The 27979-nt window shown below is 35.3% G+C and overlaps 1 protein-coding gene across 4 annotated transcripts; it reads right to left on the bottom strand.

Moving 5' to 3' along the window:
- Positions 1-50: 50 nt before the first annotated feature.
- On the bottom strand, positions 51-27979 carry LOC121321370 (periostin-like). 4 transcript variants are annotated; one of them, XM_041260284.1, is made up of 23 exons: positions 27782-27975; positions 27305-27403; positions 19644-19708; positions 19111-19268; positions 18564-18728; positions 17832-17978; positions 16611-16752; positions 15487-15699; positions 14501-14635; positions 12814-12962; positions 12264-12400; positions 11824-11954; positions 11440-11570; positions 10127-10229; positions 9574-9641; positions 7569-7614; positions 6860-6955; positions 5031-5240; positions 4235-4315; positions 4005-4085; positions 1455-1544; positions 1317-1355; positions 51-861 (listed from the first exon to the last, which is right to left on the bottom strand). In XM_041260284.1, the coding sequence occupies exons 1-23, from the start codon at positions 27898-27900 to the stop codon at positions 809-811; spliced, it is 2658 nt and encodes an 885-aa protein (XP_041116218.1). In that variant the 5' UTR covers positions 27901-27975; the 3' UTR covers positions 51-808. The 4 variants fall into 4 exon arrangements, with proteins under 4 accessions (XP_041116218.1, XP_041116220.1, XP_041116219.1 ...); XM_041260286.1 differs by lacking the exon at positions 6860-6955 and having other exon boundaries at positions 27782-27976; XM_041260285.1 differs by lacking the exon at positions 4005-4085 and having other exon boundaries at positions 27782-27974.

The following is a 27979-nucleotide window of genomic DNA, read 5'->3' as shown; positions in this document are numbered from 1 at the left end:
TTAAGCATATAACTGATACTTAGATAAATAAATAAAGAAAGTAAAATGTCTGAAATTCAATAAAGTCCTTTATTTACACTTGTTTCCAAAAACAGAGGTAAAAAAAAAAGGCAGTGGAAGCTTTTAAAGCCATGAGAACAGACAAAAGAACATAAAAATAGAACATTTTTTAAAAAGTTGCATTGTCACTGTAGTTTAAAAAAATACAAAAAATGCATAAAGCTGGAAAATGAACAATTGCATGAATACAAAACTAGGGGTATACCATTTGGTCAGCTGTGAAGTTACATAATTTACAGACAGAATTACATCAGTTAGTATCTGAATCTTGCTAAGCATTATTTCTTTCTTTAAGCATTTTTGAGATCAAATTGAGAGCACCAAAGAATGTAACCTTTCCTACTGTATGCTACCTGTTTCCCCATTACCTATTTAATATTGTGGCAAGTACATGTTTCAAACTGTTTCCTAGTTCCTGCCACCATTTTTATTAAAAAGAAATATTCCCTGTTTGTTATGATATTCCTTACACTACCTTCCCAATCCCACAATTGAAACAGTTCCCAAATGTCTCGACCTATCAAAATTGTCTTGGAAATTAACACTATTCTTACAGCAAAATGTAATTACTTGGAGGTTACATATACCAAAACATTTCTTTACATTTTGTTCATGTTCTATTTCTTGAACCATTATCTATTCATAATTAACGATAAGTTGTTGTTGACACCAAGTGTCTTTTGACTGGATTCTCTTGTTTCTCATTAATTGTTGTTTCATCATTCAAAAGATTATCCGCATTTCCTCACTATGCGTGTCTTTTCTTGTGACGGACCAATCTTGTTCTTCTTCTTTGTCCAGCTATAAAAAGAAGTGAACATTCAGTTCACTTGATTATCTAGGCACTAGAACAGACATTGGCAATATATGTTTATATCGCCAATATATGTTTCTTTTTATTTTGCCTAATAAAAACAACATGGAATTCCAAAGCCATGTAGAAAGTTTCAATTTAAGTTTCCAATCGTCTACAGAGCTCCAGTGCAGACAGTCAAAAGCTGAGGAAGTTTAGTCTTAAACAGTGAAGCAGATATTTATTATGTCTTTGGTAGTAAATTCCAAAGGTAAGGCATGCAGCAAGAGAAAGAAGTCCCCTCCCCTACCCCCAAGTGACACATCTGTCCACACGTGACATTATAGACGTTTCCTTAGTTAATTTTGCTACATGGCTAAGTTCCTACAACACAGTTCTTAACTTGTACTGCATATAGCATATTGTTACTGGAGTTTAGTCATGACAAATAAAGAAACTCTACCTGGAATTCTTCTGTTGGGGATTCTTCTCACGGGCCCTTCTGCAAATAAAACACAAGCAGGTTTATGAGAAAAGGCACTCTATAGGTGAGGCACCTGCTACACACCCAATCGAATTTGAATTACAGGTTGTGTCAAACCTTGAATGAGTTTTGTTATTCTCTCCGACTCTTCAACCAGCTGAGGATCTCCTTCAGTCACATGGGTGGAGACTTGGGTGAATTGAGGGCCTATGAAAAGAAATCACACAACGTTGTCAAAGTTGTTCATTATCTTTAGCGAATTTCACATGTTAAAAATGGCATGCATTATTGGTTTTAAGAAATCCCTTGCCCTCAATAGTTTGGGGTTCCCCATAAATGACTTTGTTAACCTTGGTGTACTCTTCGCCAGCTGGAAGTATAAATAAGACTAGTGTTCATCCTAATAAGAAAGGACGCTTTTACAATTATGTTTTGCAACATTTTACCACAAGTGAAAATATTAGTTATTATATTTTTATATAAGAAATTATAAAATGTAATTTAAGGGCGTTCAACATGAAGAAGAAAAAACATGTACACTATGTCATTGATTTATATGATCACCAAATTGAAGGGCGATCAATTTTGAAATATAAACTATATATATTTAGGCTTTTGTTTTGTTTTGTCTTTTATTTATGTACTAATAAAAATACACAAAAGTGCTTTGAAAAACCTCAGTCTTGTGTCTGGGTCTGGTTCATAGGGACTACGAACCTTTCAACAAGTGAAAGTTTACATTTTATATATATATATATATATATATATATATATATATATATATATATATATATATATGAGCAAAACTACTTTGTAATACTATAATGTGGTAATACAAGAATGGTTGTCGGTAAGTTATTGACCACTAACAGATTAGTTTACATCAAGCATTTGTTGGATAGTTCTGGTATTAATCAACACTAAATCAACCCAGCATCCAAAACCAATAATTTGGGTACGACTGTATTTAATTTTTTTTTTTTTTTTTTTTTTTACAGAACCACTACAAGCTAATTAAGCTTGTTGTTAAAAGTCAGAAATTTCTAAAAATGTGTTTAATTTTAACATTAGCTGATTATTTCAAGTATTATCCAGTTACAGGAGACATTTACAAGAGAAAAATTGGCTCAGTTTATTTTACTTGAGTTACTAGGCTTTTCACTCGACGTCATGCAAATGAATGGGAAAGTTGGGGGTTGATATGTAAATTAGCTATGCGTAAAGTACTTGTGCTGTTTTTGAAGATTACCAGTAAATTTAGTGAAAATGTGGTTTCCATGCGCAGAGAACTAGTACACGAGTGACTCATTAATAAAAAATAAACTCGAAGGGAAACTGACCAACACCAACAAAATCGATAGAGACATGATATATATATATATATATATATATATATATATATATATATATATATATATATATATATATATATATATATATATATATATATATATATATCCATTTCATTCAGGCAATACAGCATATAGGGGATCAAGTGATGCTGCGTATACTACCCTGGCTTAGAAACCCTACCCGTCTGGACGGCTGACAGCTTGGGCAATTACAGGAGGTGGGCACTTGAAAAGGCGGTGGCAGATACTGATGTAATGGACTGAAGTGCATTAATTTGTTCCCAAGATAAAATGAGGTGTTCAGGAATTAATGACTGCCTGTGAGACAGAAGGGGAAGGTTACAGTCTCACGAGAAAAAAAAAAAAGCAGCACAGCCTTTCACAACAAGCCCAAAACAAGCGTAATCCATGTTAGAGTGGATATTTATGCAAATTACAACCAGCGACTCTCAAAAAACAAGCCCAATTCCGCTTATTGTAAGCGGACTGGGCAACTGTGAAGGTTACCTCAGCCGCCAGTTGCAATTAGACAGCAGCGATCGGAGGAGGCTTGTGCAGTCCTTTGTGTTGCAGTTACTGTTGTGTTAAATATTAATGATGCAAACAGATAAAACACAATCAATACGTTCATTTGCAATTTTATTTGGTCAGTTGTGAGTGAGCATCAACAACTTGTTGAATGTTGTTGCGCTGTTTTGGGCGATTGAGCTGGCTCATGACATCCAGTTCACCAACTATATTTATTAACGTGGAGGGCAGACACGTGTTGTCTTTGGACTTGGATCAAAAAAAGGATGGGAATTAATTCAGTTACATTTAAGCAGCTCACTTTTTTCTGTTTAACTTTAGTGTAGTTTTTACAGCAAGGGTATTCTCCAACAGCTGCTTTAATACTATAACAAGGGCATAACGCAGTTCATAGTAAATGGTTTTATACAGAACTGTTAACCCACAAGAGACATATGACTGTCCAGACACAGCAAAAAACAATAACAAAAGCCGCCTGCATTATCATTAAGATGAACTACACCACTGCTAACTATAAAATCACCCATCAGCCACTATTTTATGCCATCTTGGAATCCACAGTAACAACTGACCTGCTCCCTTGCAATATTTCTAGTTAAGGATAAACACGTTCATTAACATTTACACCTGAAATGCAGGTTTCCATGCGAAACTGGGCATGGATTTTCCCATGTGTTTTGTCATTTACACGAGTAAATTGACCCACATGGAAACCCCCATGATTCTTAATACATTTTTCCATGATATGTTTATTGTCCATGAAATAGTCTTCACATGCTGCACTAACCTCCCTGAAGAAGCTCGTTGATTTTGTCATCTCCAAGTAAATGTGCATCAGTTCCAAGAAGTTTTGTGACCTTGGTAACTTCTGATTGGATACATGTTAAAAACACTGCTCATACACCAGAAATCATATATACATTTTATGACAACATATATAAAACAACATATTGTGATTGATACCAAATTATTTGATAAAGAGCAGAGCACTTTTTGATGCAGCAATATTTTACTGACCTTCCTCAAGCAGTTTTGTAAGTGTCTCATCATCGTCAATTTGCCCATCTGAGGTAACACGAGTCACTTTGTAATGAGGGCCTGAGGATCATAAAATAAATTATATATATTTGTTTATAAAAAAGCAGCTGAGGCACATAGTTAGACTTCTGAAGTTGGTAACTATAAGTCTTTCAGATTTACTTTTCAAACTATAACAATGGATATACTTTTATTTATTTTTTTATTATTTTTTAAAATGATCACAAGGTTTATATAATGCAATGGCTTGACATCTCAGCCATGAGTTGAATGGAGTGACAATGGCTGGACGCTAATCGATAAAGTTATGGCTCAACCATTGAACTGAAGAGCAAGATCTCTAGTTGAGAGCTAAGTATGTGTCTTAAGTTGATGTCAGTAATATGAATGCATTAGCCACGAGGAGAATATCCATTACAAGTAGTATATATTCAAGTATAATTAATTGATTAAATACTGTAGGCTCTGGTGAGGAGTTTAGTTGACATAAAATAATAATAATACATTTTTTCCCTACTTTCACCTGAAGAAGATACCTTTGAGGTCTTGAAAGCTGTTTAGTTAGTCCAATAAAAGGTAACACGTCTCCTTTCCTTTGTGTAGTTGACATAAAGAAATGTTTGGAACAAATGGTAGCTCTGAGGTGGCTTATCCCTGGCTTAAATAAATATCTTATTAAGTTGTTTATTATATGTATAATTTCCAATATGTTTTTTGTTTAAGTAATAAAACAAATACAGCAGTAGGAGCAAAGGAACAACATGCTGCTGCCCACCTTGGATAACTTTAGTGAATGTCTCTCCTCCATCGACAATTCTTAATTCAGGTTCCCCTTGAATCACCCTTGTGACTTTAGTAATTGAAGGTTGCCCTTCAATGACCCTTGTAACCTTTGTGACAGACGGCTCTCCTTGAATGACCCTTGTAACCTTTGTAATTGAGGGGTTCCCTTCAATGACCCTGGTGACCTTTGTGATAGAGGGTTCTGAATGGAAACAATACATGTCAAGCAATTATTTCTCAGTATACTGTAACACTGTGTCATTCTACTGCAACCTGTTCAGTGTATTGCTACAGTAAAGCTAGAAAAAAATTACACACAGTATGTTATTATAATGTATTGCTAGCCTTTCAATAAACCAGAATAAACACTGTCAAGTGTGCACCATCCATCACTGATGAATTGCTTTCCCAATTTAAAAAAAAAATGTTTAAAATGTTTTGTTTAATGACTAGCAATTCACACTGTGCTGACTATTTTTCACACAGACTTTTTTACACATTCTAAAATAATTCCATGCACATGCAATCTTTTGGTTTCATAATAGTGACTGTGCGACAATCGTTTTCTTGTGCTTTTTTCTTCCTCATGAAGCTTGTCCAGTTTTCATAGCAATGAAAACTTGACTGAAACCATTTTACATTGAAAGAGCATCTGAAACTTTTTGTCGTGGGAGTCAAAAGATTTGCTTCCTTAAAGTGTTTTAAGCAATCCATAACATGCAGCAAAGTCAATAATCCTCAATGGGGAGCCATTGAAGAGTCCTTTCTTGAACATAAAAGGAGTTGAAATAAAAAGGGCCATGCCAAACATGTGGGCATAAATCTCATTCAAGAAATGTTGGGTGTAGTTCAAGACATGCGCTTGAAAAACAGTTGTTGGCTTGTATCTTGCTACCTTTAAAGGCATGAAAATTAGTTTTTCCAGTGGCTGCATGATACCTGTATTCTTGATCCTTGACCATGTGATCTGATACAAAATCATGAACAGTATAACAACTATGTCAATGCACATTCATAGTTAAATCACATAAGTAACAATTGCAGAGTATTAAAGAACACAGTACATATTTCAAAATAAAATAAAAATACTGTACAACACAGTAAGTATCATATCTGATTGTTTTTTAACTGTGACTGAGTTGCTGATAGAACTGTCAAGATCAAAAGGGTAGACAAAGTATGATGTCCTGAGGGTTGACATATTTTCAATTTTTTCACCCTTTAGCAAGCAGTGTTTAAAAGATTCCTGTTGGGACAACCCTGCTTAGTAATAAGTTAAATGGATAGCCAGAGGCTGAAAGGTTTAGTGTGAGTCCTAGAGCTAAAACAAGTCATTTAACACTTCTATTGCATTCACAAGAGCAGATCTTTCATACAGGTAATATTGAGAGTGAAGCTTGTTTATAAAAAGACTTTGGGAGAAGAGGCTTTGGAACTTTTAGTTAACACAAAACTGAAATTATCTATAAAAACTAAAGCTGTATCTTCAGATATTTTTTTTTTTAAATCAATCTGTCCAGTAGAGAATCTGTAAATAAAGGACTTCTTGTTTCTGTGTATTTTTTTTCAATGCTTCATCTTAAAGTCAGCCCTTTGAAAGAACCAAGATAAATGTTCTCCAAGCTTTATGGCCTGAAATGCCAAATTAGTGACCATTGAGGCACAAAAGAAACACACAAGTACAAGTAATACATTTGGAAATTGTTTGTTTCTGCATGTTTGCAGGTTGGATGGATACAAATGTAACAAAAGAAAAAAACAGTTTACACACATAACCCTATGAATGATAATACTGAATAAAGTCTATATTGAAATAATTACCGCCTTGAATGACTTTAGTAATGGTTTGGGTACTCCCTCCTCCAATGACTTTAATCTCAGGGTCTGTTTTGATCTCAGTTGTAATAAATCTCCTCGCTATGAATCAAATACAAAAATGCATTTCTGTGAAGTCAGCAAACTACAGTATGGGCATACTGTACATAAAAACTGTCACTTTTTAAATACTGTATTGAAAAAAATAGGAATCTCTTAGCTAGCCACTTTCAATGGGAATTCAAATGGCATATTACAGTTTGGATAAATACATGTCAAAAAGATATAGTATGTTGTATATTTGTACAATATATTGTTTCTGAACATATTTAATAAAGGCGACAAATATAGGAAGCCATACTGTATATTATCTCAACTTTTCAGGGTGTGCACAAATCTGAAATCCGAGTCATGAAGCTTATCAGGGGGTCTTTATAAAAGCAAGATCTGTGCTAGATCCATCTTGTTAAACCAGCAGCTGACTGATTCTTGCTTATTTAAGAGATAAACTGTCTGTACTGTTATTGTTTTTCTACTTGAAAATGCTGTTCTATTTCCTAGCGATAACATGTTCAGGCAACATATGTAACCATTTGGTTTGTAGGTCTACCGTCACGAATATATGTATTTGATCTACTGCAGCAAAAACTAAACTGTTGACCTATTTCTAATGAAAATAAGATGAGTTTTACGTTTTGAAAGATCATTTACTTACTGAAAAAAGTCAATGGAATTTCTTTGTATCTGTATCCCTGAACAAACTGAAATGAAAGAAAGAAATACAATTAGACTTGTATGCATAAACAGCATATATCCTATGAACAATAAATGCTTTTTTAAAGAATGGCATCCCGAATAATACAGACCCTATGCTTGTGGATTGGGTGGGTAAATAAGCCAATAGCTGCAACTGCTTGTGTTGATGACCGTAACGTATTAAATTGTCACTGATGAAGCAACCACTCTAGAAGAATTTGCAGTGCAGTTGAAATGTTTAAGCTAAGTTGGTTGTTTATATTATTTAATTAGGGCTTCTGATTTTTGGTTTTAACTGATAAAACACCCCTGATATAAAATGTAATTGGTGGATAGCCAATAAACACCGGAAAACACCAGAAAACTGTGGAAATTAACATTGATTTTACCCTTTTCACATTAAAAAAATACAACCTACCACAAAAATAATAATAAATACATTTCTCTGTGCTGCTGGGCAATGTCCCACAGCACACCGTATCTATGATTGATTGGCTCTGAACCCACCCCAACTATTGAGTGATAGCACATTCCTACATTTCTACTGGAGACTCCGCCTGCGAGATTTTAAACGAGATTACAATCAGGATGGAGGCTTCTTAGTGGCATTTAAAGCTGTATTACAGTTAAGATACAGCGGATTTAAAACAGAACTGTGGCAAAATGTACAAAAATGCCTACACACAAAAACCCCAGAAGAATGTGCCCGTGACCATAGGGATTTTGTTGTGGAAGACAGCAAAGGAAAGAAGGTACAACTTAAGTGTGTACTGTCGAGTTACTACTATACATATTTTGACACAAAAAATAAACGCTCAACCATTATGGAAAGTAACCGAAAACACTAATTTCATACAGTACATATATAAAAAGCGAAAGTCTCGAAAAAAACAGTTTACATAAAACTCGAAAACAGCTAAAAAATAAGCACCAAAAATACAATTAATAAAACAGAAGCCCTATATATAATTCTATTGTTTTCTTGTTGCCTTTGTATATTAAAAAACATAAATGTGGAAATGCATTTCCTTTATAGAGGATGCATGACGGTTCTAGGTACAATAAGTAACGCTAGATAATCAATGAAATAGAAGACATCATCCCAAAGAGACAAATTCAAGTTGGCTTCCTCACATTCATTATCTTTACTTATAAGGAGGGAGCATAATTGACTAGAGACATGATGGTCTCTACAAATAAATGCAGATAAAAATGTAGAATCAGCTGGTCTAAAAGTATAAGCATGATAGGCTTAAACCATTCACAAATACTGATTCATTTGAACTATTTTGCCTTAAACAATTGTTCCCATAGTCAAACGGGAAGGGCTTGTCCAGTAGCCACATTAATTTGAATTATTTTCTCTGAAATTAAACAACTGTTCCCATAGTCAAATTGATAATGGAGAGTCAATGACAAGCTGTTGTTTTGCAGTACTTACAAAAGGAAGGTGTTTGTGTGGTTAATAAATTGGGTTTGCCGGGGGGTGGGGGGTGGGGTTGTTAAATGTCTTCCTGTCAAAACACATGGGAATGTGAAAATTGAATAAATGATTAATGAGGCTCCAGCCACATGTGTATAAAAAGGGTGAACACTGGTGTTCATTTAGAATTAATGTTGGTGTTAGAGGTGAAGGTGTGTTTTGTGCCTTGCCGTCATGTGCCGTGCCTTTTGTTTTGACCCTTGTGCTGTTTCTTTTGTTAAATGTGTTTTGTTTAGTGTTTGCACCATCTTATTTTTGAATTAAAAGTGTGCCTTAGCAAGATTTCTGTGTCCGAGTCTCCCTCACTGCCAAGTGACATCCGTGAGGCTACCCTGTCACAGAAGGATAGAGGTGCTTCACTGTTATGTTAGGTGGCAGTGCAATTCTCTCTGGTGATAGCTATATCAGTGTGTTAATAATCCTTTCAAGCTCTTATGTTCTGCACAATATATTTTTAAACAAAGTTACAGCCCCCTCTTACCTTGATCTGAATGTACTTAATCAGCCTCTTAAGGAGAACGAGAAGTTGATTATTTCCAACAGGGATATCTGTGAAATTTGATTAGAAAAAATATACATGATATGCCCCATATAAAGCACAAGGTTAGCTTTTAAAGATGCTGTTATAATCAAAACCTAGAAGTTTTAGCCTATAAGCCCTTAAGCACCAGTTTCAAAAATCATATTCTTTAATAGTGAGATCAAATTTTATTAGGCCCTATTACATAGTTACTGAACCAAGGGTAAAAACAATAACATTTTCACACATACCTCAACTCTTCTAACTATGTATATGTAGCTAATGAAGAACTTAGTTGCAGCATTTTATATGGCTGTATGTAGGGAATTATAACTTGAAGGAAAAAAGTAAAAATGTCATCTAACATTTTTTTTTAATGTTTAATAAAAAAAAAAAAAAATTGCTACTAGCTCATCCTTTTCTTGGCTTTAGTAAAATAGCTTTGCTTAATAATAATAATAATAATAATAATAATAATATAATAATAATAATAATAATAATAATAATAAATTACCTGCTGGATACAGCAACGAATTAACAACATGAATTACACCATTGGTTGCCATGACATCATTTTTAACTGCTTTTACTTCATTCACCACAATTGTGTTGTTGACCTGAACAAAAAGATTTTTTATTTATTATCTACACAACATAGAAACCATTTCTCTGTTCGTTTGACATTTATATTGTAGAATAGTAAAAACTTAATTAAGCACTATGCAGTTTTAAACTACAGAATATTTTGCAGATAGTAAAGATTTGCTGTTTCATGCATTATCGAAAATTAGGAGTGGAAATTCCATCATGCTACAGTCATTTCCTGCAATTCAGTGGCTAGAGGTCACTGGTCATGGGAATGCTAGACACAGGCAATCTTTAACTGATTCTAAGACAATAAATGTGTCATTTTACAGACACATTGAAGTTAAAAAAAAGTCAAGAGGCAATCGTTAAGGAAGTCAGTTTTATAAGTTGCACAGTCTTCATAATAACAATTGACTAAAGGCATGAGATAAACTAATGTCAGACAGACATAATATTGTAGATATTATTTATAGAATAAAAAAGATTTTGCATTTCACAAGAAATTCAAAATTAAGAATATTACAAATATAAGCTATAGACCGAGTTGATTCTATGTTTGCTTGGTGCTTCTTTTTCTACAAAAAAAAATAATAATTAAAAAATGAAGAGAGGGTACTGGGCAGTTCTTGTGTGTTGTTAAATCGCTAATAAAACCAAAAACATTCAACTTCTAAATCCACTTTCTTTTGAAATTAAGTTAAATAGGGCATTCTGGTTAACTTTTTACCAGAACACAAGTTCCCAAAGTCATCAGATTAGATCCAAAAGCAGACTGAACAAAATGTTTTGACCGTTACAATTGCACAGCAATTGTATTTCTTAGGAGGAGGAGGGACACAGTTAAAAGTCTAAAACAACAAGAATGAAGTGCTACACAGGCAAAGGGAGAAAGCATTACTGGCATCATTGAGTAGGCCTGCATGATGGATGAATGTTAAAAGGCTGTCCCATTAACACAGGAAGATGCCAAAAAGCTAAATATGTAAGACAGGTAGTTTGTCCATGTATTTATTTTTGTCCCTTTCGTTCAAATTAATAGTATGATTTGGCATATAACTCACTTTCGGATTGGTGGTTATAATGACTGTTTACCTAACATCTATACAACAACATAACTGGACTTATGTGCATGTAACTAGTAAATGTCTCTCCAATTAAATGTATTGAGTGAAACCTGACTTTGCCTTATAATGAGCATAATATATGAGAGCTAGATCATAACAACTGAGTATTACTTACTTGTTTCACCATTAAGTTGCTGCCTTGGATAGATTTCAAAAGGTTGGTGACACCACCTTCCATCCCATCACCGATGAAGATCCCATTGCTAAGATGATACAGCAGAATGGTTCTCAGAGCGTTAGGGTCACCTATTCAGAAGAGATTAGAAATTCTTTAGTAGTGAAACATACTGCATTTAGAATAAGGCAGTGGAATATTATATATACTGTATATAAAGTACATCATTGTAGTTTGTTGAGAATTTCATATTTTTTTCTAGTTAATGGTCTCATGAATGTTACAGGTGTTGGACTGTAACATTTTCGGCTGTAATGGCTTCTAAAGACATGGGCAGTTGGAAAGGTTTTTTTCTAATTGAATTAAAATATTTTCAACACATACTTGTGAGAATTTCCATCTCCTCCTCGCTCAGACCATCAAAGGCATCGTTGGTTGGTGCAAAAAGTGTCCAATCTCCATCTTGCAAGAGAATCTCAGTCAAACCTGCAGCGTCTATCAGCGTCAGGAACATGCTAAAATACAATAAATAAAACATGTCAGTATACAGTGTGCATGTTCTTAACACATTATTAGAATGACTTGAGGCCATTTGAATTAGCCACTATAAACAACCAAGTCAATGCATAGATCATAGACATAGGCATGTATGTTAAAAAAAGATCATCTAATACTCTACATATCTATTGATCAAACAAAGTTAAACAGTCACATTTATATACACTTGAATTCCAATTGGTATAACTGTTATTGCTGTTATAATTTACATTATGCATCTATCTTTGACTCCATTTTGTGATCTGTCTGGTTACAGCAACAGTTACCTGAATCGATCATCTTCACTCAGGATTTCCAGCATTGACTTTTCTGCTGGCCTAATAATATTCCTCAGAAGATGGATGGCGCCATTTCTTCCTTCTTTGCTGCCTCTCAACAGGCAAGAATTCTCGATACAGACAGCCTGTTGGAAAGACATTGTAGCAAGTAAATGGGCAACCTGAAAACTAAAATAAAATAAAGGGCTGGCATAAAAAATTGCTTGGGGTATATCCATTTTACAGCTATGCATAATGAATTAACCAAGTGCTTTGCACATATGGGCTTCAACAGGGGCCCCGTGGAATTTTTGTCTTATTGCACGTCACAGTTTTTCATATGGTTTCTTGGGTGTCAGCACCAAAAATGCCCTTTGTATGCTAAAACTTTATTGGCTTGTTTCACACATCCTGATAAGCACCCTGATGGATTAATTACCTTGCCTACAGTAACATTAGCTATCCAACATTAGTGCTAATCAGGGTCTTTCTGAAACTAGCCATATACTGTAAGTTCTAACTAGAAGACGTTTAGTAAGGCAAGTTGTATTTTACTTACTGTTCGGTAAATAAACACCCTAAGAAACTTTCCTCCAAGGGTCTCTAGACGCTGTCCATTGTACAGTTGACTCAAGATAACTTTAAACTTCAGAATATGATTCTCCAGAATTAATCTAAGGCTTCTCTGGTCCATGGTTGTCACTTCATCTACCAATCAAATAGCAAAGTAATTAAACCCAACAGAAACAGTTTATTTGACCACTACACTAATTTTTATTACGATATCGTTTTTAAATAAATTATTGACAATTTGACCTCTGCATTAGTGCCCGCAGCCATACACATGTTACGCACTGTGCGTACCTTTGATTTGCAAAATCTCATCTTCATTAGTGTGGACTTGCATGCAGCAGTCCAGATAAGATGCATTCCTGCCGCTTTTACGCATTCAAAAATCTCAAATACGCAATCAATTTTAATTGAATGTGTAAAAATGTGCTTAGCAATTTTGTTGTGCAGATTGCCTGCCTCCCCTACAACTTCCACTAACAACTACATCTACCAGAATACAATGCCTTCAGTTACTAGGAAACTACACAACAAAAGCCCATCTAAAAATAGGCCATGTGGCAAACATCATTGAGTAGCAAAGGCCATTCAAAATGATCTAGACAGCATTCAGAACTGGGCAGACACATGGCAAATGACATTTAATATAGAACAGTGTAAGGTACTGCACGCAGGCAATAAAAATGCCCATTATAAATAACATATGGGAGATACTGAAATTGAAGAAGGAATCTATGAAAAAGACTTTGGAATTTATGTTGACTCAGTAATGTCTTCATCTGGACAATGTGGGAAAGCTATAAAAAAGCAAACAAAATGCACAGATATATAATGAAAAGTGTTAAATTTAAATCAAGGGAAGTAATGTTAAAACTTTACAATGCATTATAAGACCTCATCTAGAATATTCTGTTCAGTTCTGGTCACGTCACTACAAAAAGCATATTGCTGCTCTAGAAAGAGTGCAAAGAATCAGAATTTTTCCTGATTTAAAAGGCATGTCATATGCAGACAGGCTAACAGAATTTAATCTATTCAGTTTTTAACAAAGAAGACTATGTGGCGATCTGATTCAAGCATTCAAAATTCTAAAAGGTATTGACAATATCGGCCCAGGGGACTTTTTCAATCTAAAAAAAGAAACAAGGACCAGGGGTCACAAATGGAGATTAGATAAAGGGGCATTCAGAATAGAAAATAGAAAATAGGAGGCCCTTTTTTTACAGAGAATTGTGGCAGTCTGGAACCAACTCCCTAGTAATGTTGTTGAAGCTGACTGATTCTTCAGTAAGCTGCTTGATGAGATTCTGGGATTCTTCAATCTACTAACAACCAAACGAGCAAGATCCTCTCATTTGTAACTTTTCTTATGTTCTAATGTAATTAGTATTGATTAACCATTAAACAATTTTTCAGACTCATAACATCATCCAAAAACTGCACAGACCAACAAAGTTTTATTTGTCTGGCCATCTGTTTTTAATAAACATGAAACAGATCATTTGCAGTTTTTTTTTTTATTATTCATGCAACATTGAAGAAGGTTTAATTGCATCTAAGTGTATGGGTGTATGTACTTGTGTGTTTATGTGATTCAATTTACATTGATATTTGTGTGCGCTTCTATGTGGTATCACAATTAACATGTGCTTTTAGTTAGTTAAGTAGACACTTACGAGAGAAGGCTTCATTGAAAGGCGCTAGCAAGGTGTATTCCCCCTCTGCTCTCATTGCAGCTGCCAGTCCCATCTTTGCAATCAAGTCTGTGAAGGTGGTGTGAGAGCTGCCAGTAAGTTCCAGAACCTGCTTAGCTTAAAAACAAATAACAAAATGTTAAGTACTGCAACACAATGTAATTTATATTTTGGTGAGCTTTACTTCTGGTTTATTTATTTTGTAAATTTCATTATTTGTTTTTATTGGATGTTAATTGTTAAAAAAAAAAAAAAAAAAAAAGTGTTACAAACGGTATTTGGTCTTTTATATATGGTAACTTCATGGACACAAACACAGGGGTGATAGATTCTTGCACCAGGGAACCTCATATAGCACCAGCAACATTAAATTCTAGGGCCAGTAGACAAGTTTCATTCGATTTATTTATTTATTTATATTCCTTAGCCTCCATAGATGACTGTAGTTTCTCTTGGGTCTGGACTACTTACATGACCAACCCACATACACAGGAAAGAAGGGTGGTAAATTGTGAATGTGGTAAATTGTGAGGGGGGTTTACTTAGGGCACGGTTTGATATTTTAGCACCAGCAGACTCTCTGGGACTCAACTTTCAAAACAGTTTAGTACCAATTTTCGATTTGAATCCCTGATACAGCAGGTCCACAGGAAACTAACATGCACTTTAGTTAACTGTATAGCTTAGCCAGTGTGTGCTGTGGAATTTGTGTTGTATTTGGTGTTTCTACTATAAACCATTTTGTTTTGTTTCAGCCCTGTCGTGGTACCGGAGATGAAGTCTCCCTCTGGAGGATAGCAAAGCGTTCCGCCCCATCTTGAAGTTCTGTGTGCACTGGATCTCACCTCCTGGAGTTAGCTCTCATCCCAGAACCTTGCCCGGTCTTGTGAGCATTCAGGACATTTCCTTATTAATTATTAGCATTCCCACAATAATGTTAGTTGTTATAATTACAGGCTGTAACTCACCTGAATCAGGGATCAGAACTTGGTCAATTAAGTGAATAACACCGTTGGTGGTGACAATGTCCTTGCTCTTAACCATCTTGACACCATTGATTGTTATGCTCTCGCCATCACATCCGATCTCAATGTTGTTGCCTTCCAGGGTCTCGTACGACGCACCACCCATTATAGCCTCAGAGCACTGAACAGAGTCCAGGATGTGGAACTTCAGCAGAGCTAGGAAAAACAATGTTTAAAACATTCATTTACTGTAAGGAGAGCAGTTTTTTGTATTTCTATTGTGTATTTGAGCACATACAGTTTACACACAGAACTAAATATTTATTTATAGGTATTTATTTCACTGATTATGAACTTGTATCTACTATATTCATAAAACACTATATACTGCTATTCTACCATTACCAGACTAATTGCCTTAAATGTAGAACTGAGTATTATACATGTGTTTTAGTTAAATTGTTTGACACAGTAAGCTTACACTTTAGGACAAAAACTACATTTAATATTTTTGGATATCCAATGTTTTGCCATCTGTGGGAAGAATAATGTTTTCAAACTGTCTGAACTCTCTGCAACAGACAGCGCGGGCTTAAATAATCATGTGTGGCTCATACAGATGTATCAAGTGGTCTAACTTTCTGAAACAGATGCTAGAAAGCTGATGTGATGACTTGCAGAATATTTGTTATATTATGTCACTTTGTATGACTAACTTGGAGCAAAGTTTGAACAGCTCTATGTTCAATAAGCTAACATAATCCGTTGGTTGCAACATTCTTCTGGGAAGAACAAAAAAGCTATCTGTCATTACACTTGTAAGTTTGCTGTGTTGTTCAGTGGTATGATAGTGTAGTACCTACTTCAAAGAATTAACACTTTGTGTGTAAATTCAGTGCAACTTATGACAGACAATATCACCCTCAATCACTCAAAAAATGAACTTGTTGGAAATACATTTGCCATTTGTAGATACCTTATGTCTGACAAACATGTGTTTACTGTGGTCTAGTGTGCTACTTAGACAGACCTACTCAGGAAAAAGTTAAATCCTGTGTTCATAGCCCACATCAGTGTTGACCCAAAGATATGTAATAGATCACATCAGCAAAGGTTTTATTTTTTACCTTGAAGAGCTACTTTGTCACCCATGATCCTTTCCAGAACAGCTAGAGGAAGCTCCTCAAAGGCTTCATTAGTAGGAGCAAATATGGTGTAATGTCCAGGTTTACCAAGAATCTCCAGCATGCCAGAAGCAACAGCAGCGGTCTATGTGAAAGAAGAAAGCTTGTGTACATGCTGTATATACATACATACATACATTGCCTAGTTGTCAAAATTGCTGGTTTGTATGTTAAGGCGTGAAACACGTTGGAATTTCCTGAGACAGACTCGACAGACCTGTGAAATCTGTTTTGCAAAGTCGTTCTATTTTTCTTCCCTGGAACGTCACTTGTTTGGTCGGATAGTCCAGCCTGCTCAATGAGCAGATCCAAAAACCCGTTCCTGTTCACATCCAGCAAGAGGAACATACCCGAGTCTGTTCATCTCACAAAAATACATCTAATGCATTGTCAAATTATTTGCTATGTCTAGCTTTCATATGGCTACCATTAACTTCAAAGCAAAATCATGTAAATCTCTGCTGTTTATAATTAGCATTCACTCACCTATTGAACAAAGTGCAGTATCTGCTTAAAACACTAAAATCGAAATAATTCACTGTGATGAGTCAACGGGATTTCGGTCTGTGATTCAGCCTCCCCACAATAGATGGCATCAAACCAACTCGGGACTTCCCTTACCAAGATGTCGTGACCATGGCAAAAGTCATCTTTTGAGGGGCGGCACCTTGGTGAGGGGCGGAAGTACGAGTATGTAAATTCCAGCCACTGGAGTCAGGTGAAGGATAAGGATACTTGTCAGTTGGGGATTGGTGTTCCACTGACTACAGAGGCGGGACATAACATACTAAAGGCAACGTACTACATGTGTTCGGGGTTGGTCCGAAAGTAAAATAGTAAATTCCTTTTTTTTGTTTATGTATGGTTCGCCACGAAGACGATTAAAGACGAGTTCTCACGATCTGTTTTGGATTTCACCCCTGCACTCCTTCCCTCACACCATTTTGTTTTCTTTTGTTATTTAATTATTTTGTTGTGTATAGATAATAAAAATAAATTATTTTATTTCTGTACACATAAATTACTGTCTGGACATTCCATTTAATACACTCTCGCCTCACATTCACATTAATTTAATATAATGTATGGAATTGAATCATCACACTTATTAATAAATATAATTAAATGTTCCTTTTACAGATCAAAAATGTATCTTATCCTTACCCTGAAAGAGGAAAGGTCATCTTCAACTTCAATAACTTCTTGAATGGTGTTACTAACTGCAGTGATAACACGGTCAATTACATGAACAACACCGTTTGTGGCGATCTGGTTGCCATGGATGATCCTAGCACAGTTGACTGTAACAACCTGTAGTTATATTAAAAGATGGAGAGATTTAATTCAAGAAACATGAATTATTTCTATAGGTTACTAATATGGGAGGCATAAACTAACCAGTATACCAACAATATGAAAAGCTACTGTATATTTAAATTAATACAGTTTAGAAAGTTAAAAAAAAGGACAAAAAGCGTTACACTATAGAAAGGTAGAATTGTTGATGAGGGCCATAGTATATGTTTTTCAACTTATTAATATAAATATACCTATAAAGCGTTACCATGGTAAATTTGCACAGTAATTTTGCAGTTTTTCTGATGGATATACTGTGCATTTACTATAGTTTACCATGTTTATTGATAGGATCTGCTATACTTTTCTTGGCTTTACCATGCTTACCTATTCTTTGCCAAGGTTTCCATAGGCTTTATTACACTTTGTTATGCTCTTGCTATGGGGAATCTAACAAGAATCCAGAACAAAGTAAACATACTGTATTGAAAACTAGAAAAGAAAAGAACGACTGCATATTAACATGAACACTAAGGAGAACATGTATTCTTTCAAGTCAGTTTGAAATACATCCCTTCACGCGATGGAGTTGAAACCTACCCCACTGGAGTAGTGGTTTATGAAAAGGCCCAGATCATTGTACATGGAAGTCAGTGTCATGCCATTCTTCAGATCTTTAGTCAGCATTCTCTTGTTTACCATGTGGTAGTGAAGAGCGTTGTACAGCTCAATGTTTACATTGCTGACAAGGGCACTCCGCTTCTCCTATAATAAAGACGTATGAGTTTTAGCTTGCATTACAGGAACCTTGCTTCTGAATTGTGTGGTATTATTTTAGAATCTCTCATCTTTATATCCTGTTAAATAGTCTGGGTGACCACATAATATATTTTCATCATGCAATTAAAGAGAGTATTAATAATTAACTGATAGCTTTCAAAGTAATACAGCGAGGTACCAGAGTTAAAATGTTCCAATTTCCAGTTATTACCATCAATATGGTTCAACTTAAAATAGTCAACAGCTGATGTCAATGTATTGGTTTAACTATTAATACAATTTATAAATAAGTTCTAATAAAAATATCAATGCATGCAATTTCTTTATTTTCTAATAGTCTAGGTATATATGAAACTCAACAACTCACATGATCCAAAAGATCCCACGCCTCATTACTTGGTGCAAAGAAAGTGTAAGATCCCTGTCCTTCGATCTCCTCTCTCAGTTTTGACACATCAGAGTATGTTTGGGTTGAGATCGCATTCAGAATCCCCAGGGTGCCATAAACATTGTCAATGGGAGCCACTGGAATTAATAAAGAGGAATATTATAGACAGCATTTTGAAATTGGAGAAAGGGTTCAAGAATGGTGCTTATATCATTCTACTAACCCATAAATTCATAGTTTAAAGTGAAAACAGCTACTTGCATGATACACCAACCTGCCACTCAAATAGGGAGGAATAAAAGCAGTACAACAATAACACAAACCCCTTCAAAAGCGGGGGAAACGTGCAAAACATAATGATAAGGAAAGCTTCTCTATTTCAAGTTTCTATGTGAAATAGAGATGCCATTTCTGGTTATGAAAATACATACTCACACACACACTAGCTTTAACCCCAGGATTTCCAGGGCTGACTGTGCCACACTGTATTCACCTAGCTAGTTTAAACCTACCTGCAGGACAGCCTTGCATTCCTTCCAGTTTCATATAACCAGGGCAGCATTCGTACAACACTACGCTATTGAAGAAAAAGGAAGGGAAAGGAGTGATACACTTTTATATAATACACTTGCTACAACAGTGAATAAAAATGGAGTATGATTATGAGTGATTGGTTCATTTACACAAATAAGAAAACTTGTAACACAACCTAAGTAATGAAATACTGTACAAATACAACCTTCCAGTTACTATCTGTATGTTTCAGTTCTGTTAATCTGGATAGGCTTCCAATGATTACGAAGAAATACATGTCTAGATCCTAATAATAATAATAATAATAATAATAGTAATAATAATTTCTCAAATGTCATAGTTTATAGTATAAATAACAAGGAAGCTGGATTATGAAATCAGAGTCATTGGTTCAACTAGGAGGAAAACCTGCAGCACAACCTTTATAATGAAATGCCCAGAGTAGAGTGATATCATGAAGATTCAATTACACCCTTCCTTCCTGTTAGAGTAGGCTTAAACACAAAATTAAAGCTGTAACTCAACTTTCACCTCAGATCATGATCACCCCCACCCCCCAGTCTCAAGCCAGTCTCTTTATAAATGTTAACAATGGTAAATGTGCAAGTTTACCAATCTTTTGTCATTGCCATCTGCAGTTTACTATGCTAGTCCACACTTTACCATGTTTCCATTCAGAAAACTCTTTTTTAGCATCTGTATGAAACTAGATATTGTGAAAACTTAATGTCAGTGTCTTTACCATGTTTCCACTTTGCTTTACCACAGTTACAGTAAAAAACAAACAAATACATAATGAAAATATATGTATGAACTAGCACACGATGTCCTATAACATTTTTGACATGGCATCCTTTCAAGATGCATGTTACATTTGTTCACATTAATTAAGTGAAAAGTGAATTGAAATGAAACCTCTTAAAAAAAAAAATGTGTGTCCATCATCCTAGCCCTGGGCACTCGTTGGATTTTGATCAAGGGACACAATTCCCATGATAAACATCCATCGCCATGCTGAAAAGGAAGTCCATCCTCATGGAAAAGACCCACAAAGGAATTTATTATTGATCTTTCTCTGCAGGGGAGATCATCAGAAACAGACGTGTTTGATGGTCAAAAGCAAGCCTGAAGTAATCAGAAAGAGTCTTGACACAATGTAATGCCTCTGGAGGATTGATAACATGAACACATAAACATGTGTTCCAGGGTGGTTGAACTTATAACTCCTCAGCATGCTTATTTAAACAAAATCTCTGAAGTCAAGCTTGGTTATTATTTAACTGTAAACAGTTAAACCTAACTATACAAACAATTAAACCTAACTATACACATTGAGCCACACGTGAGCATAGAAGGAACACCACCTGTTTTAATTTAACCAGTGCACACATGCTATTTCCCCTTCACTAGGGGGATGCATACTTGAATCTATTTATAATAGGGAAGAATGACTCATATTAATCACAATGTAGCCGACTGGTCTCTGATCTTCAAAGTGGAAAACTAACATGCTCTTGGGAGTGTCTGATTCTGACAGGCAAAAATGGATGCTCTTTAGTTCTGCTAGTACTTAGTACTTGTGGTAAAATCATTTAGGAGTGCTGTCATATTTCTGCCTCACTTGTAGTCCTATGGAGTGATGAATTCCATCCGGCCATCTAAAGCTATTAGGCTATTAAATTGTGTATTTCCCCGTTTGTTAGAGGAGTTGCTGAGGAGTGTTCAACAGGTCAAAACACAAGCGTTTAGAAAATTGTCCAGTTTCAATTCTTCTGCAGCGTTTTCTTTATTTTTTTATTTCATGGTAACACTTTACATTAAGTGTCTCTAATTACTGTGTACTTACACATAATTATAATGTTATTATGCATAGTTACATCTGTAAATAATTTTGCACGATATAACCCTAACCCTAGCCTTAAACCTTTTCTGATACAATTGTGTTGTTACATATATATCAATCAAAAAATGTTACGTATTAAGTATATTGTAACCATGCACAATAGCATTGTAATTGTGTAAGTACAGTGAATTTACTAAATAACTAATATGTAAATACACAGTACTTAGAGACACTTTGTGTAAAATGTTTCCAATTTGAAATCTATTATGAGTGAAACCTCAAATTCTGTTAAGCATTACCATCTTTGATGGTCGCAACTTTAGATAACTTGGTTTTAACCATTTCTCTCTGATATATTGCAAGGAAGATGTGTCTGTCTTACATAAGCTTTCTTGCTATCTTGCTTCATCAACAGTTGCTGATTATTTCATTTAAAATGGATGATTAAGCACAGGTATTTCCTGGTCTATCATGTATATTTCATAAAAGACATTTATAATGGAAAATACTCTATGACAGGCATGCATTACAAAACAACGTTAATTTTAACACAATGCTTAAATCTCATACTAATACACCCATTACTCAAATGTCATGTGGTATTTAGTTTAGACTGCAGCTTCATATATTAATAATTTCCCTATGCTTCCTGTTGTCTCCAATTTCATTTAAACAATGACTTTCAATCCTAGTGAGTACAAATGCTGTCATATTTTTCAATCTATATGACTATTTACTTCAACACAACCATACCAAGTTAATGTTTTACTGTATCAACACAATCTACTATATAACTACCAATAAACCATGCAAGCAGTGGTGCTAACTCACAGGTATTTGGAAGATAGGATAAGAATCCCTCTGCAGAACACCCTGCAATGGAACACTTAACACTCAATTATCTGACTGGCAGGACACCAGCAAGTCAATGTTTCCCTGGCCAAGAGACAGAGAGGTCAGTTTTTCATATGTAGTTCAATATGTAGTGTGTTTCTACTTAGAGGGTCTCTTGGGATGAAAACCTAGCCAAGCTTCCATTGTTCCCTTGTTGGTAAACTGCAACTGGAGCGGCTTGGAGCCAAAATATTTCCGCAATGGGGGCTATTAAAAATAAAATAAAAATATAGACATGCCTCCAAATGGGACACATTGGACAGCATCCAAAACTGTGTAAACGAGCTCTGATTTCAAAAGGCATCAATAGTGTAATGGAAAGGCTCAGTGTTTGACCACTGCAATGAGGCTAAAGAGAGGTGAACATATGCCACACTTACACTCAACGGTGTAATTTAAAGAACATTTCCATATCAAAATGTTTTCAGAGACAAGCGCCAATGGCAAATAAAGGTAGTAAAACAGCTGATGTGCTAACTTTATGGCATCTGTAATGTTGTGATAAATAATAATAATAATAATAATAATGAAGAAGAAGAAGAAGAAGAAGAAGAAGAAGAAGAAGAAGAAGAAGAAGAAGAAGAAGAAGAAGAAGAAGAATTGATTTTATATACCGCCTTTCGGGGATCACAAAGCACTTTACATACAAAAATGACAGAAATCAAAAATAATAAAAGCAGCAATAAAACAGCACTACAAGAACATTACAATAGAAATATAAACAGATAGAAACACACACAGAACTAAAAGCAATTTAAAAAGCCACAGTAAAAAGATGTGTTTTTAAAAGCGATTTAAAAATACCTGGGATGGAACTTCCCTCATTAACTCCTGTAACCACAAATATTAATTTACAGGTTTTTACATGCACCTTACTGGCCTATACATCTCTTAATCTTGCATAATTTGGATGTCTATAGAAAAATAATATATTGGCAGTCTTTTTTCTTTATACAAAACCATTAGGAGAAACACATTAAAGTTGATAGGTGTTTTTAAAGCCAGTTCATTACAAATTATTGCATTCTAAGGTCAATATTTAAAAATGATAGATTTAGAGATCGCATAGAATTCAATGTAAAATAACCTTTAAATTGTTCCTCGATAAGAATAGACTTTAAGATTCTTTGGCGTAAGATGCAAAGGTAAAAAGGAAACCCTATTACCCGAGTAAAAAAAGCTAATACTAGATGATTCAGTTAATGCACATAATAAGCTATCCTTGGAATTAGTTAAGACTAAAACACTTCAGAACATCAAATAACTCAGGACATGTTTTGTTTGAGTATCATGGGGTTTCCCTGAGAGTTTTTTACACAAGGAAAATGTCTCATGTAAAATGCTTTTTTGGGTTTCCGTTCGCTCAATTTATTTTACTCGAGTAAACCGGGCTTTTCACCCGACGTCATGCAAATGAATGGGAAAGGTGGAGGGTGAAATTAGCTATGCGTAAAATACTTGTGCTGTTTTTGTAGATTACCAGTGAAATTTTGTGAAAATGTGGTTTCCATGCACAGAGAACTGGTACACGAGTGAATCTAGCTGCTGTAATAAAGCAAAATACCTAGTGCCTGATTGGTTAATAAACTGTTTTACTGCTCTTGCCCAAATTGTTTTTCAAATGTCATTAGTGGGGTGTCATGTTGTTATAACTGAATACTGTTTCAACTAATTTATCTTACGATTCATTAATTTAAAAAAACGGCAGAGATGTTATATATATATATATATATATATATATATATATATATATATATATATATATATATATATGTCCGGACGGCTTACCGCTGCTGAGGAAGCATTCAACATGCTTGGGCAAATACTGGTAGTGGGTACTTGAGGGAGGTGGCCAATACTGATGAAGCAGACTGAAGTGCAGCATTAATTTGTACCCAAAATTGCCACTGCCTGCTGTATCCTGCACAAACTCTTGTCACCAGCAAAATGAGGTGTTCTGGAACCAGTGGCCTCCTGTGAGACAGATGGGGAAGGTTACCAGTGTTGCCAAGTCTCAACAGAAAAAAAAAGCGACACTGCCTTTCAAAACAAGCCCAAAACAAGCAAATCCATGTTAGAGTGTGGGTGTTTATGCAAGTTCTAACCAGCGACTCTCAAAAACAAGCCCAATTCTGCTTATTATAAGCAGACTTGGCAACTGTGAAGGTCACCTCAGCCACCAGTTTTAATTGGTCAGGAGCGATCTGAGGAGTCTCATGCTGTCAGAGAGTCTCTCCTTTCTTTTAAGTTTTAACAAAACACACTCAATACGTTCATTTGCAATTTTATTTGGTCAGTTGTGAGTGAGCATCAACAACTTGTTGGATGTTGTTGTGCTGTTTTGGGTGATCGAGCTGGTTCATGTCATCCAGTTCACCAACTATCTTTATTAACATGGAGGGCAGACACATGTTGTCTTCGGACATAGCTGAGATCAAAAAAAGGACGGTTAATCATTCAAGCAGCAAGGGTATCTCAAACAGTAGCATTAATACTATAACAAGGGCATAACGCAGTTCATGATAAGTGCTTTTATATAGAGCTGTAAACCCACAAGAGATATACAACATGACCTACCAGATACAGCAAAAAAACAATTAAAAAAATAAGCTGCCCGCATTATCACTAAGGTGAACTACAGCACTGCTAACCATAAAATCGCCCATCAGCCACTACTTTCTGCCATCTTGGAATCCATAGTAACAGCTGACCTCCTCCCTTGCAATATTTATAGTTAAGAATGAACACGCTCATTAGCATTTACATTTGAAATGCGGGTTTCCATACGAAACTGGGCGTGGATTTTCCTGTGTGTTTCGTCATTTACACGAGTAAAGGAGATTTACCCTATCCCTTTCTTTGGCAGTTTTTTTTTCGGCAACAAACTTGATTTACCCAAGTAATTCTCCCAAACATGCACACGCATCGCCATTTCATGTGTAAATTGATCCACATGGAAACCTTGTGTATGTGTAGATTTTAAGTAAGCTCTATTAAAGTATGGTTCAAAATATGCAGCACATCTTTCCTATAACTGTTTAGGTCAATTTCTGGCACCACTAATATCAACTAGATTATTCTTAGTAATGTATCGATGATGAATGTCACACTATGAAGTGAACTTTGTATACATTTAATAACCCTAACTAATAGCCAGACCTTTCAGACCAGTATAAGCCCTAAGAGATTCAAGACCTTGTTTCAAAGAGAGTGCTATTATCATATTTTTCTTATAATGCCCATCATGTTTTAAAACCCTTTCAACTTTAACAATGCACAACAGCATCAACACACAATCACAACTACAAAGCTGCCTCTGTACAAGAAGACCTTTTGATGGCTCTTCAATACGCTTCCATGAACAGATATTATTTCTAAAAGGGGTTTCCTGACAGGTTCCATTCAGCTCACGTAAACCCACTTTAACATTAATGTGAAAATTAAACATGATTCTGGTTAAAGATTGAATGCCTTGCCAAGTGAAGCCAAGGACAATGAAAGGCATATGTTCAGCTTTTTTGTATTAAACTGTCTAGGCTGCCAGGTAGTGGACCCCTAAAGCTAACATTCCACCCACATCTCTTTGATAGATCAATGAGCTCTACAGACCTTGTAAAATACATTTGAACCCCCAGAATTTACAACCACTGCATATAATCAGTTGTGAAACCCAGTTCATATAAGTTGCACGCATTGCAACCCTAATATTTTCTGAACAGTTTCCTGATTACTTTTTTTCTGTGTTTGTATAAGAGTTATGGGTTTCTGGTTAATGTTAATGTTTTCCCATTCAATTAAAAAACTTAAAAGGAGTTCCCAAACTGCAGGTGATAAATAAAAAATATCTTGCCTCACACACACACACACACACACACACACACACACACACACACACACATACATATATATATATATATATGTGTGTGTGTGTGTGTGTGTGTGTGTGTGTGTGTGTGTGTGTGTGTGTGTGTGTGTGTGTATGTGTGTATTATGATTTTCACCAACCAGTGGAAATTCCTAGCTCTGCCTAAGCAGTTCACAAAATCACTGTGATTTATTTACTTCACCGGGTAATATTTCCCTGCATTGACTACCTCCTGTTTTTACACCTGGAAACACCTTGGCGGAGATTGAAGGGAATGCCGCTCTCACAGTCCAGTCTACGCCAGTGTAGTTTCAACAGAAACATTCTTTTTTAGATAAGTTTGGGTTCAAGAATGTGTAGGACTGCTTTAAAGCATAATACACTACTGCTGAAAAATAGGACAGACTTTCACCAGTGGAGCCTTTGCTGTAATCCAGACCACAATGGATAAAGAATAATTGCTTCCATCTGAAGGTTGCTTTAGGCAAAATTGAAAAGAATTTGTGTGGTCTTAGATGTGGTCTTAGGATGCAATTGCTGCTGTTTGAGTTACTGTATGCCGAGATACTTGGAGGCAGGAAACCAATATATTAAGCACAATGTGGCCCATTTTGGAGAAGGCTATATTCTGCTGTACTGGGAGAAATAACTAGATTTAAATGTCGCACAATAGTAGTTTACTGCAACATATTTCACTTGAGATAAACTGTAAGAGACAAAGGCAAGTAGACAAATGTTTTGGCCAGTTTATCAAATAAACTCACATTCAGTGCATTATCAATATTTTCTTCCTTCATTTAAAAGAAATACAAGTACACCTATTGATGTGGATAAGGTCATTACCCTAACAGAAGACACTTGTAAGAATAAGCTTGCTCAGACTCTCACGCACAGGATTTGGCTGCAGCACTGGTTTGGACATTCTTCCACTTCAGGTACAAAACAAAAGTAGACAGATCATGTTTTCTCAAGAATACCACAGCATTGTCTTGACTTGTCAAAAAGCTTTGACAAATACATTAAAAAGAAAAACTTACGCCTTCTTTCCACAGATTGCTCCCTTATACCAGTTTCTGCAAGTACTGAAGTATTTCTTTTTGGTTCCCATAACTTGCTGAAGAGCACAGACATTTGGGCTGATAAAAAAAAAAGAAAAGAAAAGATAGCTTCAGTAAACCTAACAAAAGTTTTTGTTAAATGGTATTATTTTATTTACTATTTGTAAATATATATATATAAATTATTTAAATGTATGTAAACAATTGTATTACTTTTTCATTTAGCCAATTTATTGTAAAAGCAACACCATGTTGATAAAATAACTTGTCATGTAAGTTCACAATTACCCAAATGTAGTCTTTATGTTTCTATTTAGTTGAATGCACTAAAAATTTCGGTTGTTCCTTACTTTTTTCATCAGTATTAATCCATAGTAATCCTTCCAGTGTTCTTAAGAATGCAACCATGCCCAGAACTTCTCTATTAAATTGTTGTATTACTTGATCAACTCTTACCCCTCATTCTTTGCTCTGATTCGGCTGTGGGTCAATATCTTGTCATAGGCAGAAGAATCTGCCCGGTCCAAGGCAGACAAGATGAAAACGGTAAAAGCGGCTGCAAAGAGAAGCTTCATCTTTATTCTCCCTGGTCTTCCTGACTGGACACAAAAGGAGATATAGAAGTGGGGTCTGCACAGGCAGGAGTTTATATGC

This window comes from Polyodon spathula, chromosome 9 (genome assembly GCF_017654505.1).
Source record: "Polyodon spathula isolate WHYD16114869_AA chromosome 9, ASM1765450v1, whole genome shotgun sequence".
Lineage (NCBI taxonomy): Eukaryota > Metazoa > Chordata > Actinopteri > Acipenseriformes > Polyodontidae > Polyodon > Polyodon spathula.
This window is presented reverse-complemented; position numbering and strand designations above follow the sequence as displayed.